The 16587-nt window shown below is 37.2% G+C and overlaps 1 protein-coding gene across 6 annotated transcripts in view; it reads right to left on the minus strand.

The window, feature by feature from the left end:
* Positions 1-16587, minus strand: part of ANKRD12 (ankyrin repeat domain 12) — a 126932-nt gene that overhangs the window by 6559 nt on the left and 103786 nt on the right. For 3 of the 6 annotated variants that reach the window (XM_047090229.1, XM_047090227.1, XM_047090233.1), the window contains 3 exons: positions 10987-15710; positions 10595-10657; positions 3205-3303 (listed from right to left, as the gene is read on the minus strand). In XM_047090229.1, the coding sequence (XP_046946185.1) occupies positions 3205-3303; positions 10595-10657; positions 10987-15710 (4886 nt within the window). The remainder of the gene's footprint in view (positions 1-3204; positions 3304-10594; positions 10658-10986; positions 15711-16587) is intronic. The other 3 variants (XM_047090228.1, XM_047090230.1, XM_047090231.1) reach the window with 2 other exon arrangements.

The following is a 16587-nucleotide window of genomic DNA, read 5'->3' on the forward strand; positions in this document are numbered from 1 at the left end:
TAAGATGTACAATGGTGGCTTTTTGTATATTCACCAAGATGTTCAACCATCACCACTAGTTTCAGAACATTTTCATCACACCCAAAAGAAACTTCATACCCATCACTAGTCGTGGCCCATTCCTCCTCTTCCCCTGGCAACCGCTACGCTTTTTGTTGCTGTGGACTTACCTACTCTGAACATTTCTTACAAACAGATCCATATAATATGTGGTATTTTATGAATGGCTTCTTTCATGTCACATGTTTTCAAGGTTCATCTGTGTGCAGCATCAGTACTTCATCCCTTCTTATGGCCGGATAATATTCCCATACACAAACACACCACGTTTTATTTATCCGTTCATCAGCTGATGGTCTTTTGGGTTGTTCCTACCTTCGTGCTGTCATGAATAATGCTGCCATGAACATTCATCCTCCAAGTTTTTGTTTGGATGCATAGTTTCTGTTTCTTTAGGTAATTAACAAGTGGAGCTACTAGGTCATATGGCAGTTCTATGTTTAACCTGGACAGAAACTGCCGAATTGTTCTTACAGCAGCTGTTATCATTTTACATTTCCACCAGCAGTGTGTGAGGGTTCCAATTTTTCACATCCTTGCCAACACTCGTTATTATCTTTTAATTATAGCCTTTCTGATGGGTGTGAAGTGGTGTGCCGTTGTGGTAGCAGCTTGTTTTATAATGAATATTTTCACAGAAACAAACACTGTACTTTGATGCTAATTTTAAACCTCTAGCAATGACAGTGCAATCCTGCCTTCAAATGTGTTAAGTGGGGTGCAAAACCTCCAATTATGTAATATGCAGAGTCACCCTATCATAAAGTTAATGAAATGATGTGGGCGATCTTCTGCATTTAGCAGACTGGGAATTCCTAGGGTGTAGCTACAGATCTCAACCCATCATGATACTGGTTTATAGAGTTGTGCCATCTGGTGGTAACGGTCTTTTTTGGCTTAAACATCAACGAGGACAACTCTGGGAACTGTGGACGGCTGGAACTTCAAAGACAGAGGTAATGAGTCCAGGAATTCTCCAGTTAGAAGATGTCTATCATTTTGTGGGTTTTGTCTGGCAGGCTAGGCTAAGAGAATATTCAGGGTGTGGCTGGTCTTGTTCCCCACCATGTTCCCCATTCTCCCTCAACTTGACAAGAACTTTATCCTTCCCCTACTGGAGCATGCAGGCCTTATATCCACGTATGTATTGCTGTACAGTTTTGCTGTATTTATAATTTAGTGAAAAGACAAAGAAACACAGTCCTATTTAATCTCTTTTAAATTCTGATGTGACAAATGATACACAAAAGAGAAGAGGTAAGTCTAACACTTAGGAGTAATTTAACTACAAGTTTAAGGTGGGACTTTAAGTGATAAAATATCCAAAAAAACAAAAACAAAAACAAAAACAAAAACAGATACTAAGAAAAAATAGCTGGAAGAAAAGTTTTCTAAAAAAACTGGTTGCAGTTGTATAGAGATTAAGAGCAATAACCAAAAATCCCTTAACACGGTCTGGAAATACATTATTATTTTTCTTAAGTTTATTTATTTTGAGAGAGAATGAGTGGGGGGGGTGGGCAGAGAGAAAAGGGGACAGAGGATTCGAAGTTGGCTCTGTGCTGATACAGAGAGCCCAATGTGGGGCTCGAACTCACAAACCATGAGATCATCACCTGAGCCGAAGTCAGATGCTTAACCGACTGAGTCATCCAGGTGCCCCAAGAAATAGATTATTTGAAGTCAGACTCCTTCTGCTAAAATACTTCACAGAGATATACTGTGTGAATGACAGCCTAAATAGTCCACTTAATGTTGTGTCCTTGAACTTCTGCAACACAGCTTCTCAAACAATGTCTTCAGAGCATGGGTTATGTATGTCTCAAAGTGAACATGGAACGGGAAAAATCAGATCTTTGTTTTTACCAACTGCCAACTGGCATTTTTTCAATTATGAACATGGGCCACAAACCACAGTAATATCAGAAGTATCTGCATCTTTGCCATCCACAGAAATCACAAGGATTTTCAATTCTTAATTGTTGCAGGTATTGCCCCCAAATGGTATCACTGTTTGCTGTCACATTGGTCAGGCATTTTAAATTGCTTTCTAGTACTCTGCAATTCTAAATTGTTTGTTGGTCAACATATGAATGGATGGGAGTCATTTTTACTCTTTGTTAAAGTTTGGAAAATTGCACTGTTCAAATGAGAATTCCTAACTGTCTGTAAGGCAGCATGGCTTTAGTAGCATGGATAGATGCACAGATAAAAATATGTTATCAACTGGCTTGACACATGCCTGGTGGTTGAAATAGCTATTGACATGTTATACGACCTAACTTCTTATTGAGAACAAACCACTCATTGACATGCACAATGTTGTAAGATCTGTATCAGTGCTTCTTTCATTTACTGTTCTGTTTGTAATGCTGTAAGTTTATTAATTTAACATAATTCTGAGAAAAGGTTTATATTTACCAGATTGTTACAGAGGTCCCAGGACACAAAAAAAGTTAAAAACCTGAGCCCTAGGGAATCAATGTATGAATTAAAGAAATTGCATACTTAGGTTTGGATGAGTATATATTTACCTCTTTGAAGGATCACAGCTCATATTAAGTTCCAGAATCCTTGACCCTCCCAAAAGATTAAGAAGGTATTATATTTTTGTCAATCTAAGTGAAATGACTGTCATGATTTCTCTAAATAAGCAGCCTTTTTCATGTCATTCCATGCCCAGACTAACCACCAGAAACTAGAATATGAAAGGAGACCTATAAGGAACACTAAGCACAGCTTTGTAAGTATTCTGCACTAAAGGAGCTGGTATCAAGCAACAATTCCAAAACTTGGAAATCCAACTGTCTAACTAGGAATTCACTGCTTTAGTTCAACAAATGATAACAAGAAATTATTAAGAGATTTTTATACATCAAAAATACACTCAACATGAACCATAACATAGGGGCAGCTACCCTAAAACAGGTTTAAAAATTCCCCATCTAACTGCACAGGAACAAGACAACAAAATCAAACCATTTCCCAAAATGGTTCTAAAGAAGGAAAATCTAAGAAAATTGTGTGTGTGTTTTGTGTATGTGTATGTATGTATATATATGTATAATATAGGTCGTTATAATCTATTGTTAAAATATTTTTAATATAAATGTTATTTTTAGCATAAATGTAAACATTTCTTACCCTTTCAATACTGTGTTGCAAACGTAGTTTCATCCTTACAACTTCCTGTTGCCGAAAAAGCTCTTTAAGTGGATCTGACAGTGAAGGTGGTGGTGTAATCTAATTTTTAAAAAATATATAGTTAAAAATATTAGGTTTTGTTTACAACAATGGGCTATTCTTATAAAATTAAACTTCTTAGTGTATCACTTAATGAAAACATAAGTTTTGATGTTCTCTGAATTAGATAATACAGTAACGATTATCCAACTGGTTGTTACTTCCCAATCAATGGTCTGAAACACAGCAGAACTTACTGGTAAATTCAGATGTTTTAATTCAGAGGCAATAGCAAATTTCAAAGAGCAAATCAGAAGGACTAAGGAAGTTCCTGACTACAGAGACACATTTTAGAGCATTAATAAGTGCCAGCTCACATATGGGGGGGGGGGGCGCACGCGGATGGTCACAAAAACAGAAAAACACCAAGCAAATAGTCGTAAACATTACAGCAGTCTGAGTCTCAGTATGGTAAGTCTCTTTGTTGACATGTAAAAATCAAATGCTAAAGTGCTGCGCTTTACATTTACTGAATTAAGACTGCTTAAAAAAGAAGGAATTATCTTCTGATAACTTCTTTATTTGCATGTGATAAACCCTCTTTGTCCATCCATACTCAAAAATCCTGCGGTTGGTTCATCTCTAATTTGACTATTAAAGTGGACTGCTTTCTGGTGGAAGCTGGCAGTTAAGGAAGCCAACTCCATCTACGCATGTGCTCTACTGTTATGAGACATCTGTGATCCTTTTAATATTCTCCCTCTACCCTTTGGAATATCTATATTCCTCCTCCCACCCCTGACTAGCTTCTAACTACTGTCAGCATATTGGGGCAAAGTAAGGTATCTCAGTATGTTTTGGTAGCATGTGGGAACCTAGGTGACTCTTCTGACTCTTCAGAAGGTGGGAGAAACAGATTCTATGTGCTTCCTGATGTGGTGCTTAAGGAATTCTATAACACCATATACAGAAAGCTCTAGACAAAGAATCAAACTTGTATCTAACTGGGACTCTATCATCAGTGAACAATTTACAGGAATTATGGGGGTCCAAAAAAAAGTTAAATCCTATCACAAGGATTCACTCAGTTGAATCAATGTGGTGGAAAATTCTATAGGACAGATAACTTATTGCGGTGGATTATTTTTCATGCCTCTAACTGCAATAATACATCTGTTTGATTTCTGTGTCTTCTAACCATCTTTAAATTTAACAAGAGTAACAGTAAAGTTTAGTGCTATGGTTTTAAAGTTTTCCAAAACCATAAAGGCCTCCTTTATATCACCCAGAGGAAGAGTATCTACTCCTTTGAGCCTGGGGTGTCAGAGAAAGCTTCTTGGAGAGGCTTAATGCCTGAGGCTGCATCTTAAAGAGCCAGAATCAAGAGTTAAGAGAAAGGAGTTGTGGGGGAAAAAAGAAGAGAAAGAAGAGGGGAGGGTAATTCCCAGAAGAAAAGATAGCATAATCAAGTTCATGAAACAAAGAGATAGTAGGGTGTCAGGAGCCAACTACAAGTTGAATTCCTGGGATATCAACTTTGAGGGAAGGAATGGTGGGACATGAGGATCAGCAGGGGCAAAGTCATTAGCGTTCTGTAAACCAGCTTTTTTTTTTTTTAACCAGCTATTCTTAAAGTGTGTTCCACAGAACACGGAGCCCACAAACATGACTTGCGAGAAATGGTTCTAAGAACAAGTGGGTTTGAGAAACATTGTACATATGTACTCACTCAGGTGTCTCACAATCAAGTTAAATTTAATGGTTCTGAGAAGTTCAGAAATGAAGAAACCTATTTATTTTTAGATTAATGGTGCTTCATTTCCCAAACTTATTTTTTAAAATTTTTTTTATTAAAAAAAAATTTTTAATGTTTATTTTTTGAGAGAGAGGTTGACAGAGTGTGAGCAGGGAAGGGGCAGAAAGAGAGGAAGACCCAGAATCTGAAGCAGGCTCCAGGCTCTGAACTGTCAGCACAAAGCATGACGCGGGGCTGGAACCCACAAACCGTGAGATCATGACCTGAGCTGAAGTCGGGCACTCAATCGACTGAGCAACCCAGGTGCCCCATTTCCCAAACTTATTTGACCATGAGCTCTCTCTACCTTGCCCCAGCCTGCCCCCCCCCCGCCATGTATTTAATTAACATGCTGTGGAACAGACAGTATGTATAACACAGTGTAAATTTTGTATGTGGTGGGGAATCATTGAAAGATCTTACAGCTCACTGCTGTGTCTGCAGAATAGATATTAGGAGGACAAGAAATTAAGAAAGCAAATCACTGTGACACTGGTGTGAGAAGGAGGGAGTGGAAGGGATGGGGTCTAAAAATAATGATTAAGGATAAGAGAGGGAGCAGCTAATGACCACTTGTGGGTCCTCCAGCATGAGGGGGCCAGATAGCTGGTAGGAGATACCCCAGGAGGAGAAAAGAGGAAAGAGAAATAAGGGTTTTGGATAAATTCAGTGCTGACATGTTAAGTTTGTGGAGCTCACGGACATCCAAGTGGAGCTAGCCAGTTAGCAAAAAAGAAACTGAGGAGAGAGGTTCGGGCAGAACACATAAATTTGGAAATTTCCAACATCTAGCAACGTACAGAGAAATGGTAAAATCACCAAAGGAATATATGGAGACTTTCTGAGGAAACTTTCCTTTTGCTGTTTCCCTCATCTATCTTTAAGTCAATTATGCTTGGGGATTTTGTCTTTTAAGATCTGTGAGTCCCAGGAGTCTCTAGAATAAAAAAATCTCTTGATAGCTTCCCAGGGATGCTCTTCGTGCCCCTGCTGTAGGGACTCTGTGTCGGTACTAGTGACCACAGTGGATACCATGATGTGACAAGTCTTTTTCTTTTATTCTCGCCCTGTTCATTTGCCTTTTGGGAACCTGACCTAAGGTTTCACTTTTCTTCGTTTCATTTCCTCTGGAGAAACAGCAGCATTCCGGTTAGATTATGAGAAAAATACCTGATAGAAGAACAAACACTTAAATTGACTTTGGAGATGTTTCACTACATTTCTAACAGGTTCTATAAACAGATCACATAAATGTAGAGATTAATTCAATAAGATGGCAATTAGCTGACAGAGGAAACAAATGGATAAAATCATATTGGAAGGTACTAAAAATAATGTATGTAAAAGTGATCTTTGTTATTCTGGGATTTACTTTTTAGGACTAAGTTTTGAACAAATGAGTTTCAGTCCAATAAACTCAAAAGTAGCTTTTTATGAACAAGAGGTGGGGGGTTTGCATATTAACTCTAGTAAATATGAACCTTAAAGTTATTTTGAGATGGATAAAATAATGGTAACCTCTTAAATCTGTATACTGTTTTAAAATTTTTAATGGGTTATGGCATATACTATTTCAACCTGCTTTGAGGTAGGGTAGGTATTATTGTTTTACAGATGTGAAAACTAAGAATCAGAGAAGTGAAGGAATTATTCAAGATCACACAGCTGGTTTGTAGCAAAACCCGGACAAACTTATGTACAGTACTTAGAAATCTCCTGCTCTTTCTACTATACCGTGCTGTGTTTCTTTAATAACTCTCATTAAAAACAAACAAAAATTACCTACTACACTCAGAAAAAATTTTCAGCTCTATTTATAGTACTTTTTGAAATATTTGCTATAACTAAATTTTGATTTAATCAAAGCTGTATCCCCAGCACTGCTACAAGAGAAACTTGTATTACATCATCTTTGAAGGAGTAAGAAAAGGTGATCATAATCAAATGCACACATAATATATATACAAATATACATGTATATCTCTCAACAGGCAGCACTGAAAAGGCACCCTGACATGGATTAGAACTGTTTTTCGTGAAACAGTTTGTACAAAGTTTAATTTAAATAGGTTATGTTTTTACCTGTATTTCAAGCCTATGATACAACATACTTCAGTTAAAATTTTTTACTCTTTAAGAGGAAACAAAATGATTAGCTTTGTATTGAGTTATTAACAAATTATTTTATTGAGAAAATTTGAAAGAATGACAAATTTACAATTCTATTTTTTTAAATCTACTATTACTGCTTATTAGTAGTAGAGTAATATAAAAATCTCTTGTCTTTCAAGATTTAAAGAGCACTAGCATCAGGTAAATTCTATGGATGTGGGACTAAAGAACCACCTTGTCTCTAACTTTTTGTTCTTCTCTGAACTGGGCTTTGAAAAGCCATGCAAAGGCATGCAAAGGCATGATGTGAAACAGTATAAAATAGCCTGGGGAAGCATCATGTACAGTAGGGTATAACTACCTAGAAAAGCCTAGAAAGGTATGGGAAGACCTGTAGACAATGATGGGGACTTTGGTTTACGGAACATTAAGAGTCTCTAAAAATGTTTATAGCCAGGTAGTCACATAATCAGATCTGAGTTATATATAAGGTACCTAGACAGTAAGAAAGCTAGGTGGACAGAAGAGATTAGACTAGAATCCATGACAACTCTTCAGAATGCCTGTTTTGTTGATTTCTTTTTATTTCTTTAAATTTTTTTTTTTTATTTACTTTTGAGAGAGACAGAGCATGAGCAGCAGAGGGGCAGAGAGGGAGACACAGAATCCGAGGCGGGCTCCAGGCTCCAGCTGTCAGCACAGAGCCCAATGCAGGGCTCGAACCCACGAATGGTGAGATTGTGACCTGAGCTGAAGTTGGATGTTCAACTGACTGAGCCACCCAGGCGCCCTTATGTTTTTTATTTTGAGAGAGAGAGAGAGAGAGAGAGAGCGCGTGAGCGGGGGAGAGGATCAAATGGGAGACAGAAAAGTAAGCAGGCTCCATGATGGAGCCCAATGTGGGGCCTGATCCCACAACTCAGGGATCATGACCTGAGCTGAAATCAAGTCAGATGCTCAACCGACTGAGCCACCCAGGTGCCCAATTTGATTTCTGAGATCTAGTTAGCACAATGCTTAGCATTTGGTTATGAATTACTTGATTATGTAATATTCTGAATATTTAATTATGCAATATTCACGTATGTGAGTGAACAGTGTACGGAGCTAATGTGGTCCTTACACAGCAGTAGTAAGAAACAGAAGGGGAAAGGAAGTAAGATGAATCAACATGACTTAGTGATTGACGTGAAGGTTGAATTTTGGGTTGCCAGTCTGGGAAATGAGAGAGCAGGTAACGATAATAAGTAAATCAGAGAGGACAAAAAGAGCACTTCTGTGGTAAGATAAATGGGCTTAGTGTGGGACCTAATGATTTTATGGATATTGTGGTACAGTCAGATGATGTTCACAAGCAGCTAGAAACACAGTTATGGACACCACTATGTATTCACAGCTGAATATAAATTTGGGATTCATTCTACAAGATAAATAGTGTCCTAGCCCTTAATCAGATTACAGGCAGACATGTAAACAGTTAACTATGATATCATGTGGGAGGTATGAGAAAGATAAAAAACAATTCTGCTTTGACAAGATTTTGCACAGAGGTGACAACACGGCCGGAACAAAGGCACGGAAGAGGATAGAAAAGGAGGCCTGGCGAGAACAATTATTTCAGGTAGAAGGAACAGTACTAAGCAGAAGTAATGAACAAGAGATTTCCATTCAAGAGTGAATTAAATATGGCTGAATTATTGGGTGAGTTTGGAAGCAGTGAGAAAATGGAGCTGGAGGGGTAGACTGGGGTCAGATTACAAAATGAATAAGGTTATGCCATGACTATATGTGGATTTTAAGCTGTAGGCAATGGGAAGCCAGCTAATCACAGCTAAGATATTTAAGTAGGGAAACAGTTTTTTTATTGTTGTTGTTGCTGTTTTTAAGTTTTACTTATTTAGGTCATCTTTACACCCAATGTAGGGCTCAAACTCAGGACCCTGATATCAAGAGTCGCATGCTCTTCCAACTGGGCCAGCCAGGCACCCCTTTATTGTTTTTAAAAGGATACAAGTTTAACAACAAAAGAGAATGCTTCTGCAGAAAGAGAGTAGGGGAAAAAAAGAAGTGAAAGAGTGGCTGTAATGTTCTAAGTGAGAGATAATGATGAGGGCCCTAAAACAAGGCAGTGGTAGAGGAGACAGATTCTAGAGAGAGTTCTAAAGTAGAATGGTTAGAATTTGGTAATTGATAGGATACTACTCTGGTGTCATCACTAATAAAAAAAAAGTGGTTTCTGAGCACGTGAGAGAGAAATAATTTCTTTTGGTCTGGGGGAGTCTGAGTTTGGAACAGATGCTTGGCACACAGTTAGACTCCTCTTTCAGGAATGAGGCACTCAGCCTCCAGGTCCTAGGAATATAGGAGGCTGGCAGCTCTCACTGGAGTTCCTCTCTAGGAACTGGCAGCAGGAAAACTGGAAGGGAAGACAGTTGGCATGTGCTAGGCCTCGTGCCCTCGCTGGGTGCGAGCTACCTGTCAGAAGGGCCACCCCATTCCACACCTTCTGTGGGCTCAGCTGAAATGAGCGCTGCAGCTACATTTCAGTTCAACTTCTCACTCTGCCGAATTCTGGTTCCTTCACACATGTACTCACATTTTTCCTGGCAGCACTCACCAATAAGCCTCTTGTGCATAGTTTAGGGTCTGCTTCCTGTGGAACTGAACCTATGACAGGTATGCTGCCTGGAGGCACCTACATCTGATTCTGGAGGTCAACAGAGAGGACATGACTAGGTAAGAATTTGGGGGCTAACTGGCACATGGAAGACTGCTGAAAACAACAGGAATAGGTAAGACCATAATGACAAAAAGTTGACTGAAGAATTGATTCCTAGAGAACTCTGATGCTTAAGGGTGGGTAGAAAAGTCATTAAAGGAGAGCATAAAAGATTGAAGCAAGGGAACCAGAAGAGAGCACCATCATAAAAACAAGCAGAGGAAAATCTCATGAACAAGATGGTCACAATGTCAAATGTGACGAAGATCAAGTAGAAAGAAAAACAGGCCAACAAATCTGGCATTATAAGCTCACTGGTGATCTGTGACAGTACAGAAGGTTTAAGAGATGAACAGGAAGTGATACAGAGAAAGTATCAGGTGGTGAAAGAGAGAGGGACAGCTTGACAAACTGGCATAGTTATGGGATAACTTTCTTTTCTCCAACATGAAGGAGACCCAAATATGTTTGGAGTGGGCAGATAAAGGCCAGTGGAGAGAGGTAATTAAAATCACACCACTAAATAGTGTCTCAACAGAGGAAAGTTCCAGAGAGGCCTGAAGAGAATGGGATCAAGAGCACATGGAAATGAATTACCCTTCAAAGACAGAGAAGCATACCTCCTTTGGGACAAAAGAAAAAGCAGGTAAGGAAAAAGAAAATACCGTAGACCAGTGCTGATCACGAAGGTAGTCAACAGCTACACATGGCTATTGAACACTTACTGAAATGTTAGCCCCATTTAGGTTGAACTGAGATGTACTAGAAGTACAGCAGATTTCAAATACCTAGTACAAAAAAAATACAGAATGTCTTGTTCATTAATAATTTTTCTACATTATATATTTTTTTTTGTTTTAAGGATTTATTTAAGTAATCTCTATACCCAACGTGGGGCTCAAACTCACCTGGCTCCACCAGGTGAGCCAGCCAGATGCTGATATATTTTGAAATAGTATTCTGAATATACTAGGTTAAATAAAATGTTAAAATTAATTTTACCTGTTTCTTTTTCCCTTCTAAAATGTGGCTACTAGAAAAATTAAAACTACAGAAGTGACTTGCATTATATTTCTATTGACAGCACTGAAGATGCATATTTAGTGATGTTACTTACTGTGGGAATGCAAATCTTGCTTAAGGGGTTTCCATCCAGGAGGTATGAGCCATTAAATGTCACATATTCATCATAATACTGAGGTGCTTGAGGAATAACACTACACAACAATTTGCGCTTTTCTTCAATTTTTTTCCTTATATGCAAGTATTCGAAATATGGATTTGCTCGCTCTGAACTGTATGGCTGAATCTCATCTAGTTTCAGAGAATCTACGATGGCTGCCAGAGACTGCTGAGTTTTCTCTTTTGCTTGTAGTAAAGAGGGACTCACTTGCACAGGCTGAGGTACACGGGATACTTTCCTTTTCCGTGGGTGGTGAATTTGAGGATCATCTTCTTCAGTTAATCTTATTCTTCCTCTAGGAGATGAAGAGTCGCTGTCTTTTTCTGATAGTAGTGTACAGCTAGCAAGAATCTGTTTGCTTTGATTTGCCACTGTATTCGCTTTGTTTCTAGTTATCCTTTGAGGGATTTGGTTTTCGGTCTTATCATCTTCAGCATTTTCTTCTAATTCTACTTTACCTAATTGACCATATTTATGCATCTCTGGTTGAGCTGACTGTTGCAAATGGTTTTCCAGACTTGATAAAGTGCTTTGTTGTGATTCTTCATCTTCAATGGAAAGCAAACACTTTTCACCTTCAGGACAATGTTTTGGATTATCTTGTTCATTTAGGTTCCCTTTTGGGATCGCGGCACTCATTTCACACAAATCAGAATCACATTTATCATTCAAATGAGTTAAGACCAAACTCTCCAGTTTGTTTTCCTTCTCATGTGAAATAACCTGAATATCAGAAGTGCTACTCTCAACCTCATGGCCACTGGAAGACTTATACATGAATTTGCCAAACGCATAATGTGTATTTAGCTGGGAAGAGGCATCGTTTCCACTAAAGTCTTTTTCTGATGGTAATACAGGTAAAGTATTAGCCTTTTCAAAATTTGGTGCTGCTTCTTGAACACTGCTTTCAGAGTACAATGGGACAAAGGCATCTGTCTTTTGAACATCTGTTAAGACAAAAGTATTCTCTACCTCTTTTGTAGATTCATTGTCAGTATCTAAAACAGAATTGATAATTTGAACTGCGTTTTTCTGTTGCAAAATACTCGGCTCTTGATTGGCAACATATGACATAGACATATGTTTAGAAATAGATTCAGCATCTGAAAGTGATTGGCTGTGGAAAGAGCAAGGTTGTTGTGAAGGCAGAAAGGACGCTGGATCCTGAGCACAAGAGTTTCCTGGCAGTTCAGTCTGGTGAGTCTGGTGCAGGGATAAAAAATCAGTGTTCTGTTCTTTCAGTATTTTGTTTTCAGAATTACAAAAGCCTTGAACAGAAGAATCTTGATCAGGTGTACCAGAATTTGGGCAGATAAAGTCACTGGTGCTTAAGGATTCCAGTCTACTATCAACAGGTACCTCCCATGATTTATTTTGGATCACACCAACCTGATTAGATGGCTCTAAATGCACAGGACTGTCCATTAAAGTGCCCACTGGAACAGCACTCTTGATAACATTTATATCAGCTGAAATATATTTGCTGTTTACAGATCTAGTTGGAGACGCTGCAAAACTGGAATGTATGTTAGACATATTTGAAAGTTCTCTTTCAGGCACATTTAAGGACACCTCAGGTTTGGGAGAAGGACAAATATCTCTTGGCACAGCTAAGCCACCTTGATTGTTTTCTTCTGATACTGTTTGGAATTGTTTTGTATGTTCACAAATGACTGATGGCATGCTACACCTTCGAACTTCTACAGCTGGTCTCCCCTCATTTATCACTAGTTTGACATCTTCTACAGAAGATGATCGGAGATGGGATGTTGGAAGTCTGCTTGTAAATGGTGGCTTAATCCGCTCTGGCAGTTCAGCCAAGCTATCTAATTCCCTTTCATGAAGGGCAGGAGATTTGGCAATTGGCAAAAAAGGTGACTGGGAAAAGGACATTTGGGAATCAGAACCCTCCAACATAAAGTCAGAGTCATACTCAATTGGAGGCCTGGGGGTTGTCACTGTAGTATGGCAGGAATCTTCTGAGCTAGCAACCGAAATCATGGATACAGATCTAGAGCTGAGACCTGGTTTTTCACTTTCTGATCTAGGAGATCTGTTTAAGATATTATCTGAAACAAAAGATGACTTCCCTAAATTCATGATATTTTTGGCATCAACAGATTGTGATCTGTTACTTACAGCATCTTTAGACTGTTTCTCCTTGGTATAAGCATCAGTCAACTCTGAACTCTTTGACCTAGTAAGTTCTTTATTTTTAGACTCAGCTAGTACATGCTTTGTTTTTTCTTTATCTTTTACTTTAAGTTCTAAACAATTCCGATTTCTCAACCGCTCCTTTTCTTTCTGCTTAATTTTTTCCTTATGTTTTTTGTGCCACTGCTCTATTTCTAGGTCTTTAAGGCTTAGCATTCGTTCAAAACTTGTCTGCATTAAATCATCATTCACTAACCTCTTTTCTTTAGGTCGAGTATCTTTTGATGCTGGTGATGACTTAAGTTTAGGTTTATCTGCTTCGGATTTTAGTTTGAATAAACTATTTAGTTGAATTTTATCTTTGTGCTTATCTCGTTCTTTGTATCTGTCTATATCTTTGTCTTTTTTATCTTTTTCTTTTCCATCAGGGGTTTTCAAAGGCTCATCTTTTGTTTTTTCTTTAAGGGATAAAGTTTTCTCATGTTGTGCTTTACTACTGTCTGCCATACTTGACTTCTTCTCTTCCTGGAAATGTTTGGAGTTAGTTGTATTTACACTTTCTTTATCTCTAGATTTTTCCTTTTTATCTACCTCCCTGTCTTTTTCTTTATTTTTGCTTTTTTCTGATTTAGTATAGTCACTGTTGTCTGATTGTTTGTTTTTTTTTTCCATCAAGTGCTTTTCTTTGCTTTCTGCTAGATGCCTCTCTTTTTCAGGTTTTTCTTTGTCATGTTTTCTGTCCATCTTTTCTCTACTTTTCTCTCTATCGTCAGCTTTTTTAATAGTGGTAATATTTTTCATCTTTTCACCTTCTTTATGGCATTTCTCTATGTGATGTGAATACAGCTTGTCTTTTTCTTTTATTCTGTCAACACAGTCACTAAGATCTAATTTATCTTTCTCTGACTTATGCTCATGTTTGATCTTCTTCTCTTTTTCAGAATTTTTTCTTTCAACATCCTTTTCTTTAGTTTGAAACCGCTTTTCTGATTTTTCCCTTTCTTTTACATGCTTTTCTTGTTTTTCAATCTCTATTTCCTTTTCCATTGAATGTAACCCTATAGATTCTTCAATGGCATTTGTTCCTAAAGAACTGAATTCTGTTTCTTTATCTATGGGTACAGTCTCTCTTTCTTCTTTCAAGTCTTTTATTTTTTCCTCCCTAAAAGATTTTTCATTTTCCTTTTTAATCTTCTCTCGTTCTTCTTTAAAATTCCTCTCTTTTGAAACATGCTTTTCCTTGGTTGATTTATCATCTTTTATGTTTTTTTCCAACTTTGATTTTTTTTCCAATGTTAGGGACTCATGTTCCATATTTAAAAACAGATCTTCAGTTTCATCACTTTTAAAAAAATTCTCTTTCCAAAATTCTCTATCAAATTCTACACTCCGCTGCAGCTCTTTAGCACTATCTCTATTTTTGTATTTTTCCTTTTCACTTTCAATTTCTTTTTTATGCTTTTCTTTTTCCCTTTCTTTGTGTTTCAATTTATGCTTTTTTAATGTTTTACCCTCTTTATCCATTTTTTTCAGTGTGCAGTCTGAATTTTCAAATGTTGGACTATGATCTTCATCTTTTACTTTGGCATTTGACTTTTCACCAAATTCTAAGTGGAAATCTTTCTGATGTTTATTTTTTTCCTTATGCTTACAAGATTTTACACTTGAACTTTCTGGCAAGAATTCAGATTCTGTGTTATCATACCGGATAAGATCAGGCTGTAATGACATTTCAGAACTTCCTGGTGATAAACATGTTTTAGTATGTTCTTGTTTTAGTGGTGTTGACTGCTTTTCACTTAGTCCACAAGAATGTTTAGGAGATTTACCAGTGGAAATATGAAATAAATGTAACGAAGTATCATCTTTTGGGCTAAAAGATTTCCTAAAATTCCCCTCTTCTCTGGTCTTTTCTGAACAATCGAGTGCAGTATTAACTGTCAAGTTTGTTACTCTGGTATTTTCTTTTCCCTCTTTTTCTTGCTTCAGCTCTTGGTTCTCTTTATTTTTGTTCTGATTCTTTAATTTTCTTTTAACTTTGCCTTTCTGTTTGTGTTCATTTGAAACTCCATATTCCTTTTTGGTTTGTGTATCAGAATTTGATGTTTCAGGGACAGAAGATGGAGCAGAAACCTTTTTATTCTGAAGAATTTCTTCATCTGAACTTTCAGAACTTGAATACAAAACTCTAGATGGCTTTTGTTTTTTACTTTTAAATGATTTAGGATAGAAAGCTTTCTCCTGTTTTGCAAACAAGCTATTCTTTTCTACTTCACCTTCATTCTCTTTCCGTAGCTCTTTTCTAAGAATATGCCTGTCATCAATCATTTTATTTATTTCTTCATCATCATCATCTTTGAACTCATATTCATCAAGAGCAGATGGAAGAGGTGCTTTGCTGGGAATTATCTGTTTACTTTCACAGATGAGAGAGTCCTTCTCTGTCTCAGAGTCAATGTTTTCATCAACACTGGAAGGATTTACAGACCGAGCCTCTTCAGAATCTAGAATAAGAAAAGAAAATCTATTGTTGGTCAAGAGACAATTGTCAGAAAAATAAAGCTGTGAGAAAAATATAGCATATATAGTAACTATTTCAATTCAGAAAGAAAATTTCAGAATATGAGAATGATGTAATAAAAATATGTAATAACTCTGCTACAGTACTGTGGAAAACCTTTATAGATAATATGCTTCATAATGAGATCTCCTGATTCTTTTAAAAGCAAACAATACGATTAACTCACAATTCATATATCAAAGGTACATAATATAAAAATGTGTAATACAAAGCAGAGATTTATAATCCAGGGGACTGAATTCAGAGGAAACATTGGCTACTAATGTTATGTAAAATTTTAATATGTGTACTTTTTTTTTTCAGAGAAAGAATATCTAAGTAAGATTCTCTGATGCAAAAAAGATTAAGAACCACTAACTTAAAGGGTTTAGTTAAGTAAATATCACACCTGTTTTATGTTTCAGAATTTTTATGAGTAAAGTCATAAGGGATCAAGTGATTTTCATAAAGTATAGTAACCTAAAGATGAATGGTTTTGTCTATACAAGATACATGACTATCTGGTTTAAAGAAAATCTTAAAAGGAAACATATTCCACAATTACATAATCAAGATTATAACAAATTGAATACATATGTAATTTGAAAAAAGATACCATGTCCCTTAGTTTTCTTATCTGTAACTTAGACTTACTACTAATATATACTCTAGTACAACGGGGGTAATAATGGGCTCAATTTCTACATATTTTTTAAGTAGGCCTCACGCCCAGCAGAGCCCAAATGCACAACCCTGAGATCAAAACCTGAGCTGAGATCAACAGGTGGATGGGTGCTGAACTGACTGAGCCACCCAGGCGC

Source organism: Lynx rufus, unplaced genomic scaffold (assembly GCF_022079265.1).
Source record: "Lynx rufus isolate CCGP_SWC_20201006 ecotype Redwood Valley unplaced genomic scaffold, mLynRuf1.p SCAF_29, whole genome shotgun sequence".
Classification (NCBI taxonomy): domain Eukaryota; kingdom Metazoa; phylum Chordata; class Mammalia; order Carnivora; family Felidae; genus Lynx; species Lynx rufus.